This window comes from Ornithorhynchus anatinus, chromosome 2 (genome assembly GCF_004115215.2).
Source record: "Ornithorhynchus anatinus isolate Pmale09 chromosome 2, mOrnAna1.pri.v4, whole genome shotgun sequence".
Taxonomy (NCBI): domain Eukaryota; kingdom Metazoa; phylum Chordata; class Mammalia; order Monotremata; family Ornithorhynchidae; genus Ornithorhynchus; species Ornithorhynchus anatinus.
In genome coordinates, this window is record NC_041729.1 from 13,220,052 (window position 1) to 13,240,957 (window position 20,906).

The window sequence follows — 20,906 nt, forward strand, 5'->3', positions numbered from 1 at the left end:
AGAATTATTACTTTGAACATTCCTGGGAAGGTATCACCCAGAATGAAAAATGAAAGAAAATGACTTCTCATTTTCCGCCCAAATATGTCCACCAGGTGGTCGGCCTAAGAGCAAGAGAACTCATCATCACTAACGCCAGAGTGAATAGACAGTACTAAAATATCTACTGCTTGGGAAAGGCTGGCTAAGATGCACAGAGAGAGGGTTGAGAGGCAGCCAACTGTCCAAAAAGATTCCTAGAACTTTTTCCAGGGTATTTTCTTCTTCGACATTTCAAAGGTGGAATTATTCATGGAAAGTCTACTCTTCTTGTACAACAGTTAGAAATGGGGTGATTCTTTGGAGCAGGATCTTGAAGAAGATGACCAACACAGAGATGGAGAAATGCAAATTGTTCCTAGAACTGTGGTCAACAGGTGTGCTAATGGAGCAAAGGTCAGTTTTCTAATGCACAGAGTGGGTAATCTGGGCAAGCCTGCCTCAGTGGAACTGGCCATACTTGAAAATTACTGATAAAATATCACCAACTGCGAAGTCTTCTTGGAGATTCACAGGACTAAGCCTCACTCACACAACACCTCTCCTTCCCTCTCTCCGCCCCCCTCCCCACGCATTATCTTTTCAAACCTCTATGGGTCCGCAGTGTAAAACTTGCAAAATTCAAAACACAGTACAAAAATATGCATAAATATAGCTTCTTTTCAAACTGGGTAAATGCATTTAGATTTCCCTAAGCCATCATGTCTTTGAAGATCCACTCTAGGCGGACGGCACCGACAACCCTGACCAGCCCTGTGGGAAATGGAAAAGAAACAACAACAACAACAAAAAACATCACTTCAATTTTCCCAGCCCACAGCGGCCTGCCTATTTTCTCTGCAATTCAACCATTTCCCTCTTTGAATAGGAGAAGCCAGGAAGAAATGGATTAAATGAAATGATAGAAACACCTCACAAGAGGTTAATTTGTCAAGGCATGAAAGCAATTTAATTACAATTTATAGCACATGGATAAATAAATATTACATTCTTTCAGTCTACAACACATTCTAGGAGTATCTTGCTAAAAGATCTAGCTACACGTTATCGGATTCCAGGGTCCTTGTCTTCAAAATGATCATTTCAAGTCATGAAAAAGAATTGGATCGGGAATGCAAGGAATGGCAGGTTGACAACTGCAAGACAGTTCCCTTTTTTTAAAGAAAGGCTGCAGTGAAGGAGGGATTTAGGATTGCCAGTTACAAAAGGGATTAGAGCCAATTGAGGTCTTCTTTACTATGAATAATTCACTTCATTCTAGATGATCGGTTTCACTGTGCTGCTGGACAAAAATACTGTTAAAAATCTAGTAGATTCTCCATCTGTGCTTGCACCAGTCGCCTCTGTTTGATTTCAGCTCTGAGCATCTTTAATGAGACTCAAATGAACCATCTCCACTTAGTGGGGCACTCCCCCGTTACCATGTAAATTCCTTAAGGACAGAGACTATCTTTTGTTGTTAGAGGACTCCTTCCCCAAGCACTTAGTTGAGTGCTCCGGACATGGAAGTCGCTCAATAAATAACTTGACATTGAATGGGCGATTTAGGAACTGGTTATCCTACTCCTAAACATAATTCCCCCTCTTTCATCATCTTTGTAGGGAATTGAAATCCTAAAGTTCGAATACAGATGGGTAAATGTGCAGACCTGATCACTCTGTGATGAGCATAGCAACTTGTAAGTTGGGAGTGGGGTGCGGGAAGAAGCTTACAACATGACAAATAGGGAGGGACGTGCCCTATTACCAGTTCAACCACCTCTCATGTTTCCAGGACAACCAAGATAACCTCGGGAAAAACATGGAAAGATTGGTTGTACAACTGTTACAAACTTTGTTACTCAAGAGGTTTCAACTACCGAGAAACCAGTGGGTCCCACTTCATTGGAGATAACACACTGAAACGATTAATCTATCCTACTTCTAGGAGGTTGCCCGATGAGAACGAATGTAATTCATGGTTAATTTGGAAAAACAATTACTTCTAGGTCCTCAGAAACTTAACGGAATCAAGTATTTAAAAAGAGATAGAAAGAGAAGACCCAATTCCGAAGAAAGATTGAGGAAACAATCCAGCCCCAGAAGGGAAAAAAGCACCTCCAGGATAGGAATAGTCTTCTCTTACCTCCATTCGTAACACCGAGAGCTTATCTTCAGAAGAAGAAACATATTTTGGGTTAAAATGCAAAAAGTCTCTTAGCAGGTCCTATTTTTATATTTTGATGCTTTATTAGAAATATAAACAGTGTATCGTTTCTGTCTCTTTTTATTTACTTTTTTTTTTTACAAATCGTTTTTGGTAACTTGTCTGTCTTCTTTTTTGACCCATAAAATAATTTTCATAACCTCACCTTGCCCAGTTCATCCTATCAGTCCTTTCTGAAAGTTCATCCTCCTGACCTGCCAAATCTCATGATCGTCCACTGTTGAAATACCCTTTTGGCAGAAGTGATTTTGCCAATTACAGAAGCCTCCCAGTGGTTTGAGGGTGCGTGCCCTCCACCCCACCCCTCCCCCCGCACAGCTAATCACCCCACTTTTGAATCGTTTCCAGTCTCCCTCTGTACTGTAGAACTGAAGGCATCGAGGTGTGACGGACCCTTTATCCAGAGAGGGCTATGCTTTGTCTTTAAATTTCTCCATATAGTTTCTCAGTTCTTTGGAGTCTCCCAGGCCCAAATCCTGGCCCACCCATTTGATATCATCATCGTTGCCACCCACGATAGAGTTGACGGTGGGGCAGCTGTCGTCTGGAGGGATGGTGGTGAACGTGGTGAATTTTACCCGCTTCCGCTTGGAGGTGGGGGAGTGTAAAGGTTCGGGTCTCTGTTCTTTCCCTGGCTTTCCCCCTGAGTCCACAGGTCCGTGGAACTGGCTCTGCACGTTCTTCTGACCGCCGCCATCGAGGAGGTGGTTGCTCTCCTCATAACCCAGGCCCCGGTCTATGATGGTGGTGCGCTCGTCCTGCTGGTGGTTCAGGTCGCCGGCGTTCTCCAACAGCTCGGCCTCGTTCCCAAGCCAGACCCAGTCGTGGGAGTGAGTCATGGGGGCCTGCCCTTCCGCGGGGACTTGCTTGTGCCGATACTTCAGGGCGAAGGTGGCACAGTTGATCAGGAAGACGACGATGGCCAAGCAGAAGACCCCTAACAGCGCGTACATCCCGATCTCCAGGTCACTGAGGCCTTTGGGGGTCTGCACCAGATCGTTCTCCTCCAGGTCTCCGTGGTTCTTTGGGGGATCGACTTGAGCGGGGAAGTTGGTGAAGTCGATGGGGATGTTTTGCAACTGGCCGTCGCCCGCGAGCCTGCCCCCGTCCAGCTTGCTGTTTTTCACCACTTTGTTATTGATCATGGCCCTCGCGGTGGTGCTGACCTTCCGCAGGGCGCCTTCTTCCCGGTCCACGGGGGAGCCTCCGAAAAAACGGCCGTCCTGACCAGACCGCTCCTGCTCCTGGACCTTCTGCCGGCGATCACTGGCGTGGTTCTCGATCTCATCGCCGTCGTAGTTGGGGCCGGGGTGGGACCCGGCATCGTTCTGCCCGAACTTGACCTTGATGCTGCCCGTCCCCACCGCCAGCACGCTCTTCCGCTTGGATTTCTGGCAGGTCTCCGAGATCATCATGTCCATTTTTACCAAGGGGCCCTGGCCTTCCCCTTCGGCCACCACCACCGGCCACCTCAGGGAGGAGTCCTGATGAGCCGATACGACGGACTCGTCCAGGGAGGTGGCCGAGAGGGAGAAATCTTTGGGATCGTAAATGTCCAGCGGGGTCACTGAGCCATCGCTGAACTGGATCCACGTGCTGACCACGGCTTCCTGAAAGGAGAAGCAGGTAAGGGGGTGAAGTTAAGTAGGATGGCCTATCTCCCAGCCAATCGCCCAGCGCCCTTTATCGAGGGGAGAGAAGTCACAGATGGCAAAAGAAAGGGCACGGGGCTTAGCGTCATCATCCCCTTTCGGTCTAGGGCTCAGAAAATGGATGATATTTTTCATTTAGAGCCCAGAAATCTGTGTCATTTCAACAAGAACAAATGGAGGTAGGAAATAAATGCTACGGCATAATCCTATAATAAAAGCCATGAAGCTCTAATTCATGTGATCTGTAAAAGCCATCACTGGGCTCAGAGCTCCGAAAATCCAAACAGAAAGTGACTGGCCATATTTGAGAGAACCCTTATTTTCTCGTCATTGTCATGCAGATCTGTGAAGCTGAGACCAGTGACTGCAGTTACAGGACATCTGGGAGGGAGAGAACGGGGAAAAAAAAAAACCCCACATAGTGAAAACACTTTCAGAAAGAGGTGCACGTGAAAGAAAGAAAATAAATCCCCCGAAACTCTTCCAGTCCATCTGCAGACACTTGATGGCCTTTAAAAAAAGAAAAAAAAAACCCTAGTAATATAATGTATTGCTCTTAAGGTTGAACCCACTCTATCCTTGAAGCAAATTGTAAAGCCCATTACATTTCCATGTCACCAAGACGGGGAGATGTTGGGCTGTGTTCTCTGGAATACAAAATACAGCAGCCTTGATTTAATTTTGCAGGCTTTGTTCTCCACAGGTAGCTCCAGCAGAAATCACCATTAGAGACAGACGAAAAGGTAGAGGTCAATACAAGAAGTTATCTGAATCTTGCCTAGGAGAGAAAGCTATTTATTTCTCAGCTTCTGAGTAACTATCTTTGGGAGGAAAGTTTGGTTTTGTTGTCCCAGTTTGGTCACTTGGATCAGTAGTTTCCAACATGGCCTTGTTAGCGGAGAGCAAGCATTAAAAAAACCAAAACAAAAAGAAGCAGACCTTGCTAAAAATGATTCCCCTCCCCCCCAAAATTCATTTTTTTAAAAATCCAAATCTGTTTGGGGACAGGACTAGCTGAAACACCACACTTAAAATTTCTACAATGCCTCCTCTTCCAACAAGCTTTCATCATTTCCCAGCACCTTGAGCCATATCGTCCTTTCAGTGAATTAATCGATGATGTTTATTGAGTACTCTGGCCAGAGCACTGTTCCAAGTTCTTGGGAGAGTACAATACCATAGCCTTGATAGACGTGTTTGCTGCACCAACTCTACCTCTGATGAATTTATACCCTCTTTAGCCCTCAAGTATATGTCAGCTTTAATTTTTGACCTCTCTGGAGGTATTCTACTTATCTCGTTTTAGGGTGTAAGCTTCTTGTGGGCAGAGAATGTGTCTCTTGGCTATTCTGCACTTCCCAAACTGAGTGCACTGCCCAGATCCTCCCAATACAGCTATGACTGTGTCAGCCTTCTCTCTGACCTCCCTTCCTCCTCTCTCGCCCCGCTCCAGTCTATTCTTCACTCCGCTGCCCGGCTCATCTTCCCGCAGAAACGATCTGGGCATGTCACTCCCCTTCTTAAACAACTCCGGTGGTTGCCTATCAACCTCCGCTCCAAACAAAAACTCCTCACTCTAGGCTTCGAGGCTCTCCATCACCTCGCCCCTTCCTACCTCTCCTCCCTTCTCTCTTTCTACCGCCCACCCCGCACGCTCCGCTCCTCCGCCGCCCACCTCCTCGCCGTCCCTCGGTCTCGCCCGTCCCGCCGTCGACCCCCGGGCCGCGTCCTCCCGCGGTCCCGGAACGCCCTCCCTCCTCACCTCCGCCGAACTGATTCTCTTTCCCTCTTCAAAACCCTACTTAAAACTCACCTCCTCCGAGAGGCGTTCCCAGACTGAGCTCCTCTTCTCCCTCTACTCCCTCTGCCATCCCCCCTTTACCTCTCCGCAGCTAAACTCTCATTTTCCCCTTCTCCCTCTGCTCCTCCACCTCTCCCTTCCCATCCCCACAGCACCGTACTCATCCGCTCAACTGTATATATTTCCATTACCCTATTTATTTTGTTAATGAATCGTACATCGCCTCGATTCTATTTAGTCGCCATCGGTTTTTACGAGATGTTCATCCCCTCGACTCTATTTATCGCCATCGTTCTCGTCTGTCCATCTCCCCCGATTAGACCGTAAGCCCGTCAAACGGCAGGGACTGTCTCTGTTGCCGACTTGTTCATCCCAAGCGCTTAGTACAGTGCTCTGCACATAGTAAGCGCTCAATAAATACTACTGAATGAATGAATGAATGAATGCTATTTCTACCTGAGAAGCAGCGCGGCTTAGTGGCGAGAGCCTGGGCTTGGGAGTCAGAGGTCGTGGGTTCTAATCCCGGCTCCGCCTCCTGTCAGCTGTGTGACTTGGGGCAAGTCACTTCACTTCTCTGGGCCTCAGTCATCTGGAAAATGGGGATTCAGACTGTGAGCCCCATGTGGGACAACCCGATCACCTTGTATCTAACCCAGGGCTTAGAACAGTGCTTGGCACATAGTACTTAACAAATATCATCAGCATCATTCTACTATTTCTACGACCAAAACCACTACTCCAGGTGCTCAGTGCAGTGCTCTGCACACAGTAAGTGCTCAAGAAATACGATTGAATGATTGAATGAATACTAATACTGTTATTTCTCCTATTATTTCTCCCACCACTACTATTATTATTTCAAACTAATATTAGCAGGAATTGCTTCTGGCAGACGAACTACTGGCATGTTGAGTCCCCGTTCCCAGGGTTTCCATGAATTCAGAGAGCAGCACAGCCCCCTCAAACAATCGGTCAATCGTGTTTATTGAGTGCTTACTTTGGGCAGATCACTAAACTCCATGCTTGGGGAAGTAGATATAATTCTTGTCTTCCAGGAGCTTACAGTCTAGCAAGGGAGATCGAATCCCGGCTCTGCCATTTATCGAATCCCGGCTCTGCCATTTGTCAGCTGTGTGACTGTGGGCAAGTCACTTAACTTCTCTGTGCCTCAGTTACCTCATCTGTAAAATGGGGATTAACTGTGACCCTCACGTGGGACAACCTGACTACCTTGTATCTACCCCAGCGCTTAGAACAGTGCTCTGCACATCGTAAGCGCTTAACAAATACCAACATTATTATTATTATTAACTCATTCAATCGTATTTATGTGAGCGCTTACTGTGTGCAGAGCCCTGTACTAAGCGCTGGGAAGGTACAATTCGGCAACAGATAGAGACAGAGACTAAGTAGATTACAGGTCGAAGGGGAGCACCTCGCCGCTTCATATAGTAGTACCTTTCCTCTCTGATTTCCCACTACAACCCAGCCTGCACACTTCGCTCCTCTAATGCCAATTTACTGTACCTTGATCTCATCTATCTCGCTGCCGAATCCTCACCGCGTCCCGCCTCTGGCCTGGAACTCCCTCCCCCTTCACTGTCGACAGTCGATTACCTTCTTCCACCTTCATAGCCTTCCTAAAAAGCACATCTCCACTAAGAGGCCTTCCCCAACTCAGCCCTCTTTTTCTCTTTTCCCATTGCCTTTTGCGTCACCCTTGAACCTTTTATGCACCTCTTCCCTAACCCTCCAGCACTTAGGTAAAGTGCTGGGCAGCGGCGGCACGGGAGAGAGTCGAGGGCGGAGATTCAGGTTTAGTGCATGGAGGGAGGCAGTGGTAAACCACTTCCGTATTTTTACCAAGAAAATTCTATGGATACACTACCAGAACGATTGAAGATGGAGGTGAGGCGCTCTAGGAGAGGTGTGTCCACGGCATCACGATGGGTGGACGCGACTCGACAGCATGACAATAACAAAGTATTCATATTAATGCCTGCCTCCCCCTCTAGACTGTAAGCTCTCTGTAGGCAGGGAACATTCCCGACAGCTCTATTATACTGTATTCTCCCAAGCACTTAGTAGAGTGCTCTGAACACAGTAAAGACACAAGAAATACAATTGATTGATTGAAGCAGCAGAATTGAATCATTTACTTCGCAGGGGAAGGGCGGGGTGAGCTCCTTAGTGCTTAGGTGGTGAGGACTCAAGTGCAGAGGTGATGCCAAAGTGGGGAGGGATACATTTGTCATTTTTTGATTGTTCTCATTATTCTACAGTTCTGTTACACTGCTGTTATTAACAGGACAGGACAGCAGCTGCAGGGAGAGAAAACAAAGAGGAGGGAGCTTCTCAAGGAGTAGCAGTGGAAAGAGCAGGACCTGGGTGTGAGAAAGCCAGGGGTCTAATCTTGGCTCTGCCACTTATCTGCTGTGCGACCTCGAGCAAGTCACTTCACTTCTCTATGCCTCGGTGTCCTCATCTATAAAATGGGAATTAAATCCTATTCCCTCCTGGCTAGACTGTGAGTCCCGTATGGGGCGGGGATTGTGTTCAACCTGAGTGACTTATCCCCAGTGCTCAGCACAGTTCTTGGCACAGAGTAAGTGCCTAGCGAATACCATAATTCTCAAGACTGGGGAGGAGCAGGAACTTGATGTAATATCTTCAAGCCAGAGTGAATACACGGGGAACTACCTGTCTACCTAAGCGGTATCATTCTGTAACAGTTGTTAATTCAGCTGAGGTTTAGCTGATAGAGTCCTCCGGGGCAGGGACTGTGCCTAGTTCATTGACTGTATACTCCCAACTGTCTAGCGCAGTGCTTTGCATCAATACTGATGACTGAGATATTTCAGAGACCCATGGCGACAAATAATCCCTGGCAGACTGAAGAACAAAACAAACAGCGTTTGAATTTTACAGCTTCTCTTTTCTAAAGAGGGAAGGGGACACCTTAAGACACATGAAGGTCTGCGGACTCTTAGTCCAATCGGGAGGCATTCGTTAGGATGCAGTCTTACAGAAAAAAACCAAACCCAAATCCTGCCTGCATGATCGCAATCTAATGGGTTCCAGTCCTTGCCAGCGGAAGGGTAACAAAAAGCCCTGTAATCAAGTCCCATTAATGTTGGCTGGCTATGGTGCGGAATTAAATTCATCGGTCATCATCGTCAATGGTATTTATTGAGCATTTGCTGTGTGCAAAAGCACTGTACTAAGTGCTTGAGAGAGTAAAACGTGACAGAGTTGGCAAATTCCCTGCCCAAAATGAGCTTACAGTCTAGACATTAATATAAAAAAGAAGATCATGTATAATTTGTAATTTATATAATTATTATATATAATCGGTAATTTATGGGGAATAATAATGTTGGTATTTGTTAAGCGCTTATTATGTGCAGAGCACTGTTCTAAGCACTGGGGGCGATACAGGGTAATCAGGTTGTCCCACGTGAGGCTCACAGTCTTAATCCCCGTTTTACAGATGAGGTAACTGAGGCACAGAGAAGTTAAGTGACTTGCCCACAGTCACACAGCTGACAGGTGGGAGATCCGGGATTCAAACCCATGACCTCTGACTCCCAAGCCCACGTTCTTTCCACACTGAGCCACGCTGCTTCCCAAGCAGCATGGCGTAGTGGAGAGAGCATGGGCCTGGGAGTTAGAAGGTCATGGATTCTAATCTTGGCTTTGCCACTTGTCTACTGTGTGACCTTGGGCAAGTCGCTTAACTTCTCTGTGCCTCAGTTACCTCATCTGTAAAATAAGGATCGAGACCGTGAGCCCCACGTGGGACAGGGACTGTGTTCAACCCGATATGCTTGTTTCCACCCCGTGCTTAGTACAGTTCCTGGCACGTAGTAAGCGCTTAACAAATACCATTACTAGTATTATTATAGATATGTACATAAGTGCTGTGGGGCTGAGGGAGGGGAGAATATCAAATGCCCAAAGGTCACAGATCCAAATGCATAGACGATGCAGAAGGGAGAGGGAGGCGGGGAAAAGAGAGCTTAATTGGGGCAGGCCTCTTGGAGGAGAAGTTAAGGCCTTTGAGAAAAATCATAGGTTGGGCAAAATGCTTCAGCTCCTGCCGACGTAGTAATGTGGCCTACTTGTCAAGGGGGAACTCTCTCTAAGTCCCGGGAGGAGAATAAGGTTGGTAACCTGGAGATTGTGACCAAGCAGAGCAGAAAGAACGGCCTACTATAAAGATCCCCGAACTAGGAATCGGAAAGATTCACATTTTAAGTTCCCGTTCTGCCACTGGCCTGCTGTGGCTAAGATTTTGGGGATTCTTTCATCTTCTCATTCTTCATGGCAATCCCTCAGACACCCTTGGGTTTTCATGCATCTTTTCAGCAGAGTTTCTTATTCCTATGCCTTTAAATCCCACCAGGTTTTGTTTGTTTATTTCATGGAAATATAAAAAGAAATTGTCAGTGGTCTCAGGTCCAGAGGCGTGACTTCCGGAGCCACCCGAATCTGTGGAGACTTTTCCTCCTCCATCGATTTTGCTATGGGAGCTCCGGGAAGAGAATCAGCTTAGCCCAGAACAACCTAACGTGAACTGCCGACAATCTGAATTAAAACAACCAATGTTGCGAAAATCCTAGGCCTGCCAGATTCTATCTCCATCAGCCCTCACGTTTACTTGAGCTTCCGTCTTCTTTCAGCTAGTTGAATGCAAGGTGGACACAGGGTTTTCTGGTGAAATTTCCCAAGTGATTAGAAATTCCGAGAGACTTAATTTCCCCTGCTCTCCACATCCCTGCTCCAACCCAGACTCCCAGAAATGATTTAGGGCTCTGTCTTTCAAAGAGCTGTTTCTGCAAATCCGATGGAGTGCATCAATAAATCCCCTCTGATTCTGTGACAAGGCCCTCCAATTACTATCAACAGATGAAGATGGATTGAAGCCTTCTTATCTGCAAAGCTGCTGCCCTAAACTGATGCCTGAAAAGAGGAGATGACAATTTGCCCACGCTTATTAATTATCCCTGGTGAACAAACAGCACCCGGTTTATGGGGTCTTTCTGTTTCCTACTTTCTTTTGCCCCTTTCCTTCTCAGTCATCATCTGGCTGCTTAGAAACCAGTAACCACGACTTCAGTTGGTTGTCACTGCTTTGGGAGGAGCCAGTAATTCATAGAGCAGTGAGTGGGATGGGCTGTGAATTAGAGAAGATACAGTCTATCACTGCTATTGACAGGGTGATCAAATTCAAAAGGAATGAAGAATTTGCTTTCCGTGGAGTCATGCTGTACTGCAAGCGTGTGAAGCGGCAAACGGGAGAGGAACTTGGCATTCTTGTTTTCCTTCTCATCCCTCACTAACCTTTGCTTTCCCGGGTTCCATAATTAAACCCCCTCACTTCAGCCATCTGATCTGTGACCATCTTCAGCACACCCCTTTTAAAAATCTGGCTCTTCTCTCTGTACTTTCCAAACCTCGGATTGGCCCAAAGTTTCTCCCTGATGAGCTTTCCCAATGTCAAACAACATCTTCACACATACCCTGCTCCCAGCCCCGGACTGGCTTTGTGACTCTGGCAATTCCCTGGACTTCAGCTTCTCAAACTGTAAAATGGGGATGAAATGCCTGCTCTAAGACTGTGACCTATGTGGGACAAGAACTGAGTCCGATCTGATATCCTTGCATCTACCCCAGCTCTTAGCACAATGCTTTGGAACTTCAAAATTGCTAATACCAATATTACTATTATTGTCTTTCATTCCTTCATCTCCCTTTATTCACTGTTGTGAAACCGATGAAAAACACGTCTCTCACTATCCCCCACCCGCCAGCACTTCAGACTGGTCATTGTTTCCACTGCATATGGTGGAAGGGAGGCAGGGCAAACCCGGATGACTTATCCATGATCACCCAAAATTGGCAGAATGGACCCAGTACTCCCGACACTCAGTTTGTTATTCTAAATTCCGCCAGGCATTTCTCATCATTAAATATAAATCATCTCTGCCACCCGTTAAAAAAAAAAAAAGCAAAACATAACACAACCCCCTCCCCCCACCAAGAATGATGGAGTGAGTTATTGGCAGTGGAACCAAGATAAATGGCTTTTCTGGAAGTTCTGCACTTTGGGTTTCTCAACCTAGAAATGAATTATGTCTCAGCACAAGATGTAAAAGTGAGCAGACTGCATAATTAAGCTGTAAATGAAAGAATCTGGGGCCTCTCTGGGTTCTCGGTGGAGTTTCCCCACCTTTCAGTACCTGTCTAATCAGTCCCCTGTGCCCCAGCTGAAGCCACCTAGAGTGGACCAAATACTGGCTTCTTCAATCAGGCCTGCAGGTTGCCGCCCTTTCTCCCCCACGAGAGTCACGTGTGTGAATCTCAACCTGGCCGGCCCCGGACTGAGGCTGGATTTGTGTGTTTAGTTTTTCCCCGTCTTCACACCCGCTCCACAGCTGTCAAGATGAAAGATTCTCGATAGGAAGTGCCGAAGGAGGAGGGCATAAATGGGTTAATTACCCAAGACTGCGATCATTACAGCTCGGAGTAGATTAAACAGATGGGCCAGCCTGTCCTCCTTCCAGCTTGGATGTCCCCCTGCCACTCACCACGAAGTTATAAAAACAATCTAAATGGGTCTGCGTTCCAGAAAATTAGGTAGAGATAATCACGAAAATGAGCCATAAAAACCGACTTGAGCTCTTTTCTATTTGTGTGGAATGAGACAAAACAAATCTGGTGATAATGGGGACTGAAAGGCAGTCTGCTTCCTGAGCTCTGCAGTCTGCTGAGCGAAACTGAGCTGGCCTGGGGAACTGTATGTGTCTTCTCCATTAGGGGCCGCAGACTGATTCTTCAAGACTTTGCGAGCTAAGAGCCAAACCTCAGTGCTCGGGAACATCTTTTAAAAGCTTTTCCAGCAGTTCTAAATCGGTAGCCTCTGAGTTAAGCAGGCACCACTGCTAGCATATTCATGTGGCCGGATATGCCCAGCCACAGAGATGGGAAAGGAAAACCAATCGTGTAGACCGGCTCTCTACGGTACTGAAATCTGCTGGGTTCCCTTCGTTTCCCTTTGGTTGGGAGGGTCGAGCCCCAGGCGGCCCATAGGAAGCAAAGCAGAGATTGGGTGAGTTTCTCCCTGCCTGCTGTCTTTCCTTCTGGGAGTCAGGAGATCCGGGTTCTTGTCCCGGCTCCGCCACTTGCCGGGATGAGAATTCGGGTTCTCTGACTCCCAGGCCCGTGGCTGTGTGTGTGGGAGGAGGTTGTAATGCTCAGTCCAATCCCAACAGGAGGCTGCCGAGGGGAAGAGGAACACTGGACGTTTATGTCAGACATAACGTTCCAGGGTAACCTATAATCAAGTCACAGCCCTCATCTCCTCCTCAGGGCCATTTCAGAATCCGCTGGGGAGAAAACCGCCCCAGGAGCTGCAGAAACAGTAGCAGCACCAAGGGGAATGAAGTCTACACTCTCCCGGCTACCTTGTGCAGCAACATTACCTGTTTGGGAGAATGAAGCAGCTCCAGGGCCGTGGCTGTGGCCAGGATAACCTTGTGATTCTCGGAGCTGGACTGAAGGATGACAGAGAGTCCAGTTACCAGCTGAACACCCAGGTCTGTGACCGTCACCTTGTCATCCCGCACCGTCACCGTCTTCTCGGCTAGGATGGTGTCTGAAAGCGGTGACAGAACCTTTTGGAAAAACAAAAGTGTTTCAGAACGGGGTCAACAACGGCAGCATCTTTCTACTTCTTCCTCTCCTTTTGCGCTTTCAAAAATCCTGCTTTCTTTCAGAAATGTGGACCAGACACACCCTGATCTGCATTATAAAAGGAGTGGATGTGCAAGCCGGAAACAATATTCCTTGCTTTTCTATAACATGGAGGATTTATTTGGAAAAGATTCCCACTACATACCTCCCTTGCCTTTTGGTCAATTGAGAACCTAACTCACCTGACAGGATCCCACACATACACACGAGCATGCACACAAACACACACAGAGACATCCCCGAAGGCACGTACACACTATCTTTCTGCACCATTACTCCTATACTTCTCATCTTCTTCTTCCTCCCCTTTCCTAACATTCCCTTCCTGAAACCCTCCTAAAAGCTCTCCTGCTCCATAGAGCCATTCCAGACCAATTTCTAGACTGTGAGCCCGCTGTGGGCAGGGAATGTCTCTATTTGAGCTGAATTGTACACTCCCAGTGTTCACTACAGTGCTCTGCACCCAGTAAGCACTCAATAAATACGATTGAATTATTGTGTTTGACTCTGGTCACATCAGATGCTCGAGGAACTTTCAAAACAAGAACTACCTTTTTGTGTTTCAGCTACTTAGTCATCGGAATATTATTTCTGATTTTATTTTATTTTCAAGAATAATGCAGCATGACTCAGCGGACAGAGCAATGAGACGGGTTCAAATCCCGACTCTGGCACTTGTCTGTGGTGTGACCTTGGGCAAGTCACTTAACTTCTCTGTTCCCTCATCTGTAAAATGGGGATTAAGACTGTGAGCCCCATGTGGGACACGAACTGTGTCCAACCTGATTCGCTTGTATCTAACCCAGCACTTGGAACAGTGCTTGACACATGGTAAGTGCTTAACACACGGTAAGTGCTTAACAAATACCATCCTTATTATTATTACCGCAGGTGCTAGTGGGAGAATGTGCAGAATATTTTTCCCATTAGACTGTATACTCCTTCAGGGCAGGGATTTTAACCTCTAACTCCATTGTACCCTCCTAAACACTTGGAAAATACAACATTATGGACACAGAAGGCACAAAATAAATAGTATTTGATTGATTCATTATTTTCCTGGTACTTAATTATATTTTTGTTACTTATCTTTCTATTCAAATATTCGGTGGTACCTTGATATATGCAGGTCACAATTGTCCGAGAATTATATCTCTCTTCAGTTTTGGCGCGAAGGGTTTAAGTGACTGGCCTAGGATTATTCAGTGAGAACGTGCAAGGCTGCACATGAGAATTCAAAGCCTCTGGTTAAGAAATAGCAATTTAATGATAATCGCAAACAAATTGATCCTTAGCTGTCTTTCTTGGGCTGGTCTTCCTGGTTTACCATGCTGTCAATCAATGGCATTTACTGAGTACTTTCTGTGTGCAGAATATCGTACTAAACGCTTTCCACAGAGAGCTCACATTCTAGAGGGGGAATTCGTCACTGTGAAATTATAGAAATCAGGGATGGGGATGTGGGATTTGGAGTCTCACCTGTACCGTCGTCATACCAACTTCCTTTCCAATCAAAATCTTCCCATCCTGCAATTTGGCTACATGAGGCTCCTCCAGTTTCATGAAGTCTGTGACCAGGTCACTGATGTCAAACTGCCAGTCAGAGCTGAGCAAATATGACAGCTGCCCCCAGGGATTTGAGCCTTCTGCTACAAATTGGGTCAGCACCCTCACCATGGCATGCTGGAACTGGAGGGCACAGCCCCTGCCTCTCCTCTCATCCTCGTCGTCGTCGTCACTGTCTCGTGTGGGTCTGAAAGGGAAGGGAGAGAAAGTTCTGGAGAGGTCCTGAACGTACAGTGAAAACACAACTCTAGTCTCGATGGTTCGCGGACACAGTCGGGAGCAGGAAACCAAATAGTCTCCTTTCACATACCTCACAGGGGGCTGCGACAATTGGCAGTTAGAAAGATCGCCCTCCCCGTTCAAGAAAATCGCGCTTAGAAACCGAGAGAGGATCGGCCTTAAACTCCCCGTAGTCAATCGGTAAAGTCACACTTTCTACTCGAAATTTCACCCGGATCGCTCATGGATTAAAATGCCAAAGGAGAGTATCAGGGACTAATGCTTTTCAGGGCCAAGCTGCAGAAGTAAACCAACCTCTTATTGGAAACAATGGGCACTCTCCAGCCTTTGATTTGGCTCAGCTCCACGTCGGAGATTTCAATTTGAAGAGGCAGGCGGGGCACCCACACTGTCATCTTCAGAGGGGCGCGGAGATATTGGTAGGTGAAGTTCACTACTGCATCAACCTTGCCTTTCATTTCTTTGCCATTGACGAAAACATAGTCACATCGGTCAGACACCTAAGGAAAACAAGAGGGAAATGAGACAGTGGGGAAGGAGGCAATCTTATTATTTTTCCCTCAAACACGGGAAGTTGCTCAAGGGACCATGCCGGGAATCATCCAGGTAGAACTTGTATCCCACACATCTAACCAACACCCAACAGCCAATCCCAATGTACCTCTGTACATGTTAATGAGCCCTGGTGGACAACCAAGTTGACTACATGGAACTTCTTTCTCTCTCAAGGGAAACCCGATTTGGCTGGAATTTTTTATTAGACTACGTCTTATTTAGAAAGCTAAAAGCTAGCCTTCTGTATGTTCTCCTCTGAGTTTCGCTCTTTCTGAGGGATCGGTAACCATGACTGTTTCTTCTTGACCCTGCCGAAACTGGGGTTGAGCAAGAAGGGGCCGGAAATTAATCAGTCAATGAGTATGTTGAGCATCTTAGGTGCGCAGGGCAATATACTAAGCAGTTGGGAGAATATGACAGAGTTGAAAGACACCACCCCTCCCTAAGGGATCTTAAAACTTTGGGGTGAATGTAAACTCCAAGTAATTTACAGATAGGAAAAGTGGATACGTAGTTGAATAAGTGCTCAGTGAAGAGGGTAAGTCGACATGTGCAAAAACGCTATCAGTGAATGCTTTTAAGCGTTTCTGAAAGGATCTTCTCCATTCACGCCATAATCTTTCATTCATTCATTCATTCATTCATTCATTCATTCATTCAAACATATTTACTGAGCGCTTGTAGTGTGCAGAGCACTGTATTAAGTGCTTGGGAGAGTGCAATATAATAACAGACTCATTCCTGCCCATAGCGAGCTCACAGTCTAGAGGTGGAGACAGACTTTAATATGAATAAATAGGGAAATAAATAAATTACAGATATATACATATGTGCTGTGGGGATGGGAGGGAGGATGAATGAAGTAGCAAGTAAGGATTGCCCAGAAGGGAGGGGGAGAAGAGGAGAGGAGGGCTTAGTCAGGGAGCGCTTCTCGGAGGAGATGTGCCTCGCCCTAGGCTAGGACTCAGAGGTGGTATGGATGAGTGCATTTCAAGGGCAATCTATCAGTTGGATTTATTGAGCACTTACTGTGTACAGACCAGTGCTCTGTGCACTTGGGGGAATACAGTAGAATTGGTAGACGTGATCCCTGTCTTTAACACGCTTACAGTCTAATGAGGCCGACTGGGGAGGAGTTCCGGAGTGAGACTCTCGCGAGGGAGACGGATTCATCATCTCACCAACAAATGATAACGGTCTCCCAGTGTTTACTTTTTGATGAAAGATGTCAACTTGTTTTAGACACCGCAATAGATCGGTCATTAACATGTAAATACTGTCCCGAAGTCTAAGCAGGCATTAGCATAATAGTCATGTAAGAGTTATATCAGTAATCACTTCTTTAATCAATGTTGTAATTTACAGGCCATTGACTTTCCTCATTTATTACCTTTCTGAGTACTGGTGGGAGGGAATTCAACCACTCCAGAATATATAAATAATTAAGAGAAATGCAGAGAGTATGAAGTGGCCATATGCGATAAAGTCATCGTCATATCTATTCCTAAAGGTGTCATAAACGTCGAGGGAAATCTTGTGCCACATTAATCATACATTAAGTGGCTAGGAATGGGAGCCATTGCATTACTAAATGAGTTGGCATTCCTTCAGAAATGAAAAGAAAACTCCTCTGAAATAATAAGCTGTCCCGATTTCTCTCCCGGGGATCTAATTCACCTTTCATTCTGGATGGGTTTTGTACTCTCCATGCTCCATCCTCCTTCACCTGATGAATCTGCTCATTCATTCAGTCGTTCTCATTCGATCGTACTTATTGAGCACCTACTGTGTGCAGAGCACTGTTCTAAGGTCTTGGGAAAGTACGACTCAACAATAAATAGTGACATTCCCTGCCCACAATAAGCTTACATTCACCTATCACTCCCGTTCTTGAATTGTCAGTCCACCTGCAAATTAAATCGACATAACAAATGGTCCTGCCTTCTGAGGCTGTTCATTCCACTGCCCCCTACAAATACAGGTAAAACAGATCTAGGTGGGATGCTCTCCTTCTAGAGAATAGCAGAGGCTCAATTTAGATTTTTTCCTGTAGTGGGTTCATCAGAATCCTTTAGACGCAGATTTTAGATATCCCAGAAAGAGGCCGAAAGAGGCTCTCCGACAGCCTCCTTGGAAATCGACATTGCTCATTTCACCTGTGTGGGCAGAAATCCCTGTGGTTAGCAAAGAATGCTGTTTTCACTGATTATGAGCCTGTCGTTGGGTAGGGATTGTCTCTGTTGCTGAATTGTACTTTCCAAGTGCGTAGTACAGTGCTCTGCACACAGTAAGCGCTCAATAAATATGAATGAATGAATGAATGCATGATTTGGATGACTCCTGGGGGGATGTTGGACTGATCATATTTTTATGAGGTTGGTAAATTTTTGGTGTTGATTTGCAAGGCTGCCAAGAAGATAGAGGACATTAAGGAGACAACCTTAACGAGCTTGGAAACTGGCTCCAGGAAACGCAAGCAGGGATGCAGATAATTCTTCAAGTTTCCTGGGTGCTGGTTACCAATATTCAAGAAGCCAAATTCTATGACTGTGATGGGAGGATTTCATTTAGCAAAGCCACAGAGACAACAACAAAATGGACAAATTCTTCGCTCCATGAAATCCATGAGCAAAATTCCAGTTTCGGCTGCTCACTAAACTTTTCAAACAGGTGTTACAATCTCATAGAATTTTGAGAATAAATGACTAGTGAAAGAGTTCTATATCCTTTCAAAACAGTCTGCCACTTGTTCATGAAACTTTAATGTAGGTTAAAACTTATACCTAGGGCTGTTCCTAATCCCAGGCAAACTGCCTTTACTCATTCTAGAAGAACCATTTGTCTTAAAATCATGACTGAGAATTTATAATGGCTGTGAGACATGGTTATTATTCTTTATGATCAGCAGCACTACAGCTGTAACAAGAACACAAAGGCCATCCATTACCTGAGAAGGTATTTCAACTACTTCTCAGTCAAATAATCAATTTTCTTGGAGCTGTACTGGTGCCTTTTGGATCGGTTTTAGGTGGAGGAAGGCACAAGCTAATGAAGATTTGCTTGATTGACACAGGGCAAATTTTTACCCTGATTTTTTTAAGCACTAGTACTTTTGAGCGCTTCCTCCGTACCGAGCATTATTCCAGGTTTTTGGGAGAGTAGAATGGAGGTAGAAAAGCAGTGTTGCCTAGTGGATAGAACACTGGACTTGGCGTCAGGAGGACCTAGGTTCTAATCCAAGCTCTGCCACGTGTCTGCTATGTTATCTTGGGTAAGTCACTTAACTTCTCTGGGCCTCAGTTTTACCTCATATGTAAAATAAGGGTTAAGACTGAGCCCCATAGGGGATATGAACTGTGTCCAATCTGATTAGCTTGCATCTACCCCAGTGCTTAGCACAGTGCCTGGCACATAAAAAGTGCTTAACAAATGCACAAATACTGTTTTTAAAAAGTTAGTAGATACAATCCCTGCCCTCAAGCAGTATATAGTTTCTCTATAGAAAAAGGAATTCGGTTGCTCTAAAATGAATCCTTCCAAATGTCCATCAACTAACTACAGAAGGACACACAGTTAGTTATAAGAATAGAATTTATCTTTTCCAAAGCCAAGGTCATTCTAGTTTTTCAGAGAAAGTCCCATTCCAAATTCTAATGTGTTTTCTTCTGACCAGATTCTGAGCTGCACAGCTTAAGTTTTCAGTGGTTATTTAATTCTATCCTGCAACACAGCTGGCCTTTTCTATGTTTCATCCCTCTAGACTGTAAGCTCTTTGTGGGGAGGAAATATGTCTACCAACTGTGGTGTATTGGACTTTCCCAGGTGTTGAAGCACACTGCTCTGAATACAGTAAGCACCCAATAAACATCACTGATTAAATGATTCATGAACCTGGTCTCTGCTAAGTGTCGCTGACCTGAGGAATGGAGTGATCTGAAGGGAGGATAAAAATGAAGATATTATCAGCCTGTGAGGGAAGATTAAAAAAAGTGGTAGGAGAATCCACCTACATGTGAAAGGGAACATTTGGAAGGAGCCACATAAAGAGAAATGAAATAAAAATAGATCATATCCTTAGTCTAAAGATTTCTTTTTATAACTTATACAGGGATTCTGAACTCACTTTTTTGGCCTCCTGCTTATGTTAATATTCATTTTACTCTAATAACATGGTGTGTGTGTGGCATTCTGGCACTGGACTGAGGTAGAAAAGAAAGTCTGCTCTATTTGTTGACGACAAATAAATGCTTGCAAAAGTGGCCTCTCCAAACCACTAATCTCTTCCCACCTTATCAAAATGCTTCCCTCTCTCTTCTTCCCTTCCTGACGGCCATCTTCAAATGTTTACTCTCCAGCGGTTTCTTCCCCACTGCTTTCAAACACATCCATGTCTCCACATATCCTAAAAAAGGCCATTCCTTGACCCTATGGCTTCCTCGAATTATTGCCCCATCTCCTTCCCATCATTCCTCTGTCAACTTCTGGAGTGAGTTGTCTATGCCCACTGCTTCCATTTCCTCTCCAATTCTCTCCTTAACTCCCTCCAAGCTGACTTGCATTCCTTTCACTCCACCCAAACTGTCCATTTCAAAGGTCACTGATGATCTCCTTCTTGCCAAATCCAACTGCCTCTACTCTGTCCTAATCCTCCTCAGTGGCCTTCGACACTGTCGACCAACCCTTCTACTGCGTCTATTACCCAACCTTGGCTTCAGTGACACTGTCCTCTCCTGGTTCTCCTCCTATCTCTCTGGTCGCTCATTCTCAGTCTCTTTTGTGGGCTCCTTCTCCACCTCTTACTCCATAACTGTAGGAGTTCCCCAAGGCTCAGTTCTGGGTCCCCTTCAGTTCTCCATTTACACCCACTACCTTGGAGAACTCATTTGCTCCCATAGCTTCAACTACTGTCTCTGATTAACTAAGTCCTTGCTATGTGCCAAACACTGTGCTAACTGCTGGGACAGATAAGTCCAATTCAGTCATTTCCAGACTGTAAACTCATTATGGGCAGGGAATATGCCTGCTAATTCCATTTTATTGTACTCTCCCAAGGGCTTAGTAGAGTGCTCTGGACATAGTAAGCATTCAATAA

General features: G+C 45.7%; 1 protein-coding gene across 3 annotated transcripts in view; it reads right to left on the reverse strand.

Moving 5' to 3' along the window:
• Nucleotides 1-961: 961 nt before the first annotated feature.
• LOC100077095 (transmembrane protein 132C) overlaps nucleotides 962-20,906 on the reverse strand; it is a 427,350-nt gene continuing 407,405 nt past the window's right edge. For all 3 annotated transcript variants that reach the window (XM_029058125.1, XM_007655776.3, XM_007655772.4), the window contains 4 exons: nucleotides 15,554-15,759; nucleotides 14,933-15,206; nucleotides 13,183-13,374; nucleotides 962-3,855 (listed from right to left, as the gene is read on the reverse strand). In XM_029058125.1, the coding sequence (XP_028913958.1) occupies nucleotides 2,656-3,855; nucleotides 13,183-13,374; nucleotides 14,933-15,206; nucleotides 15,554-15,759 (1,872 nt within the window). In that variant the 3' untranslated portion in view covers nucleotides 962-2,655. The remainder of the gene's footprint in view (nucleotides 3,856-13,182; nucleotides 13,375-14,932; nucleotides 15,207-15,553; nucleotides 15,760-20,906) is intronic.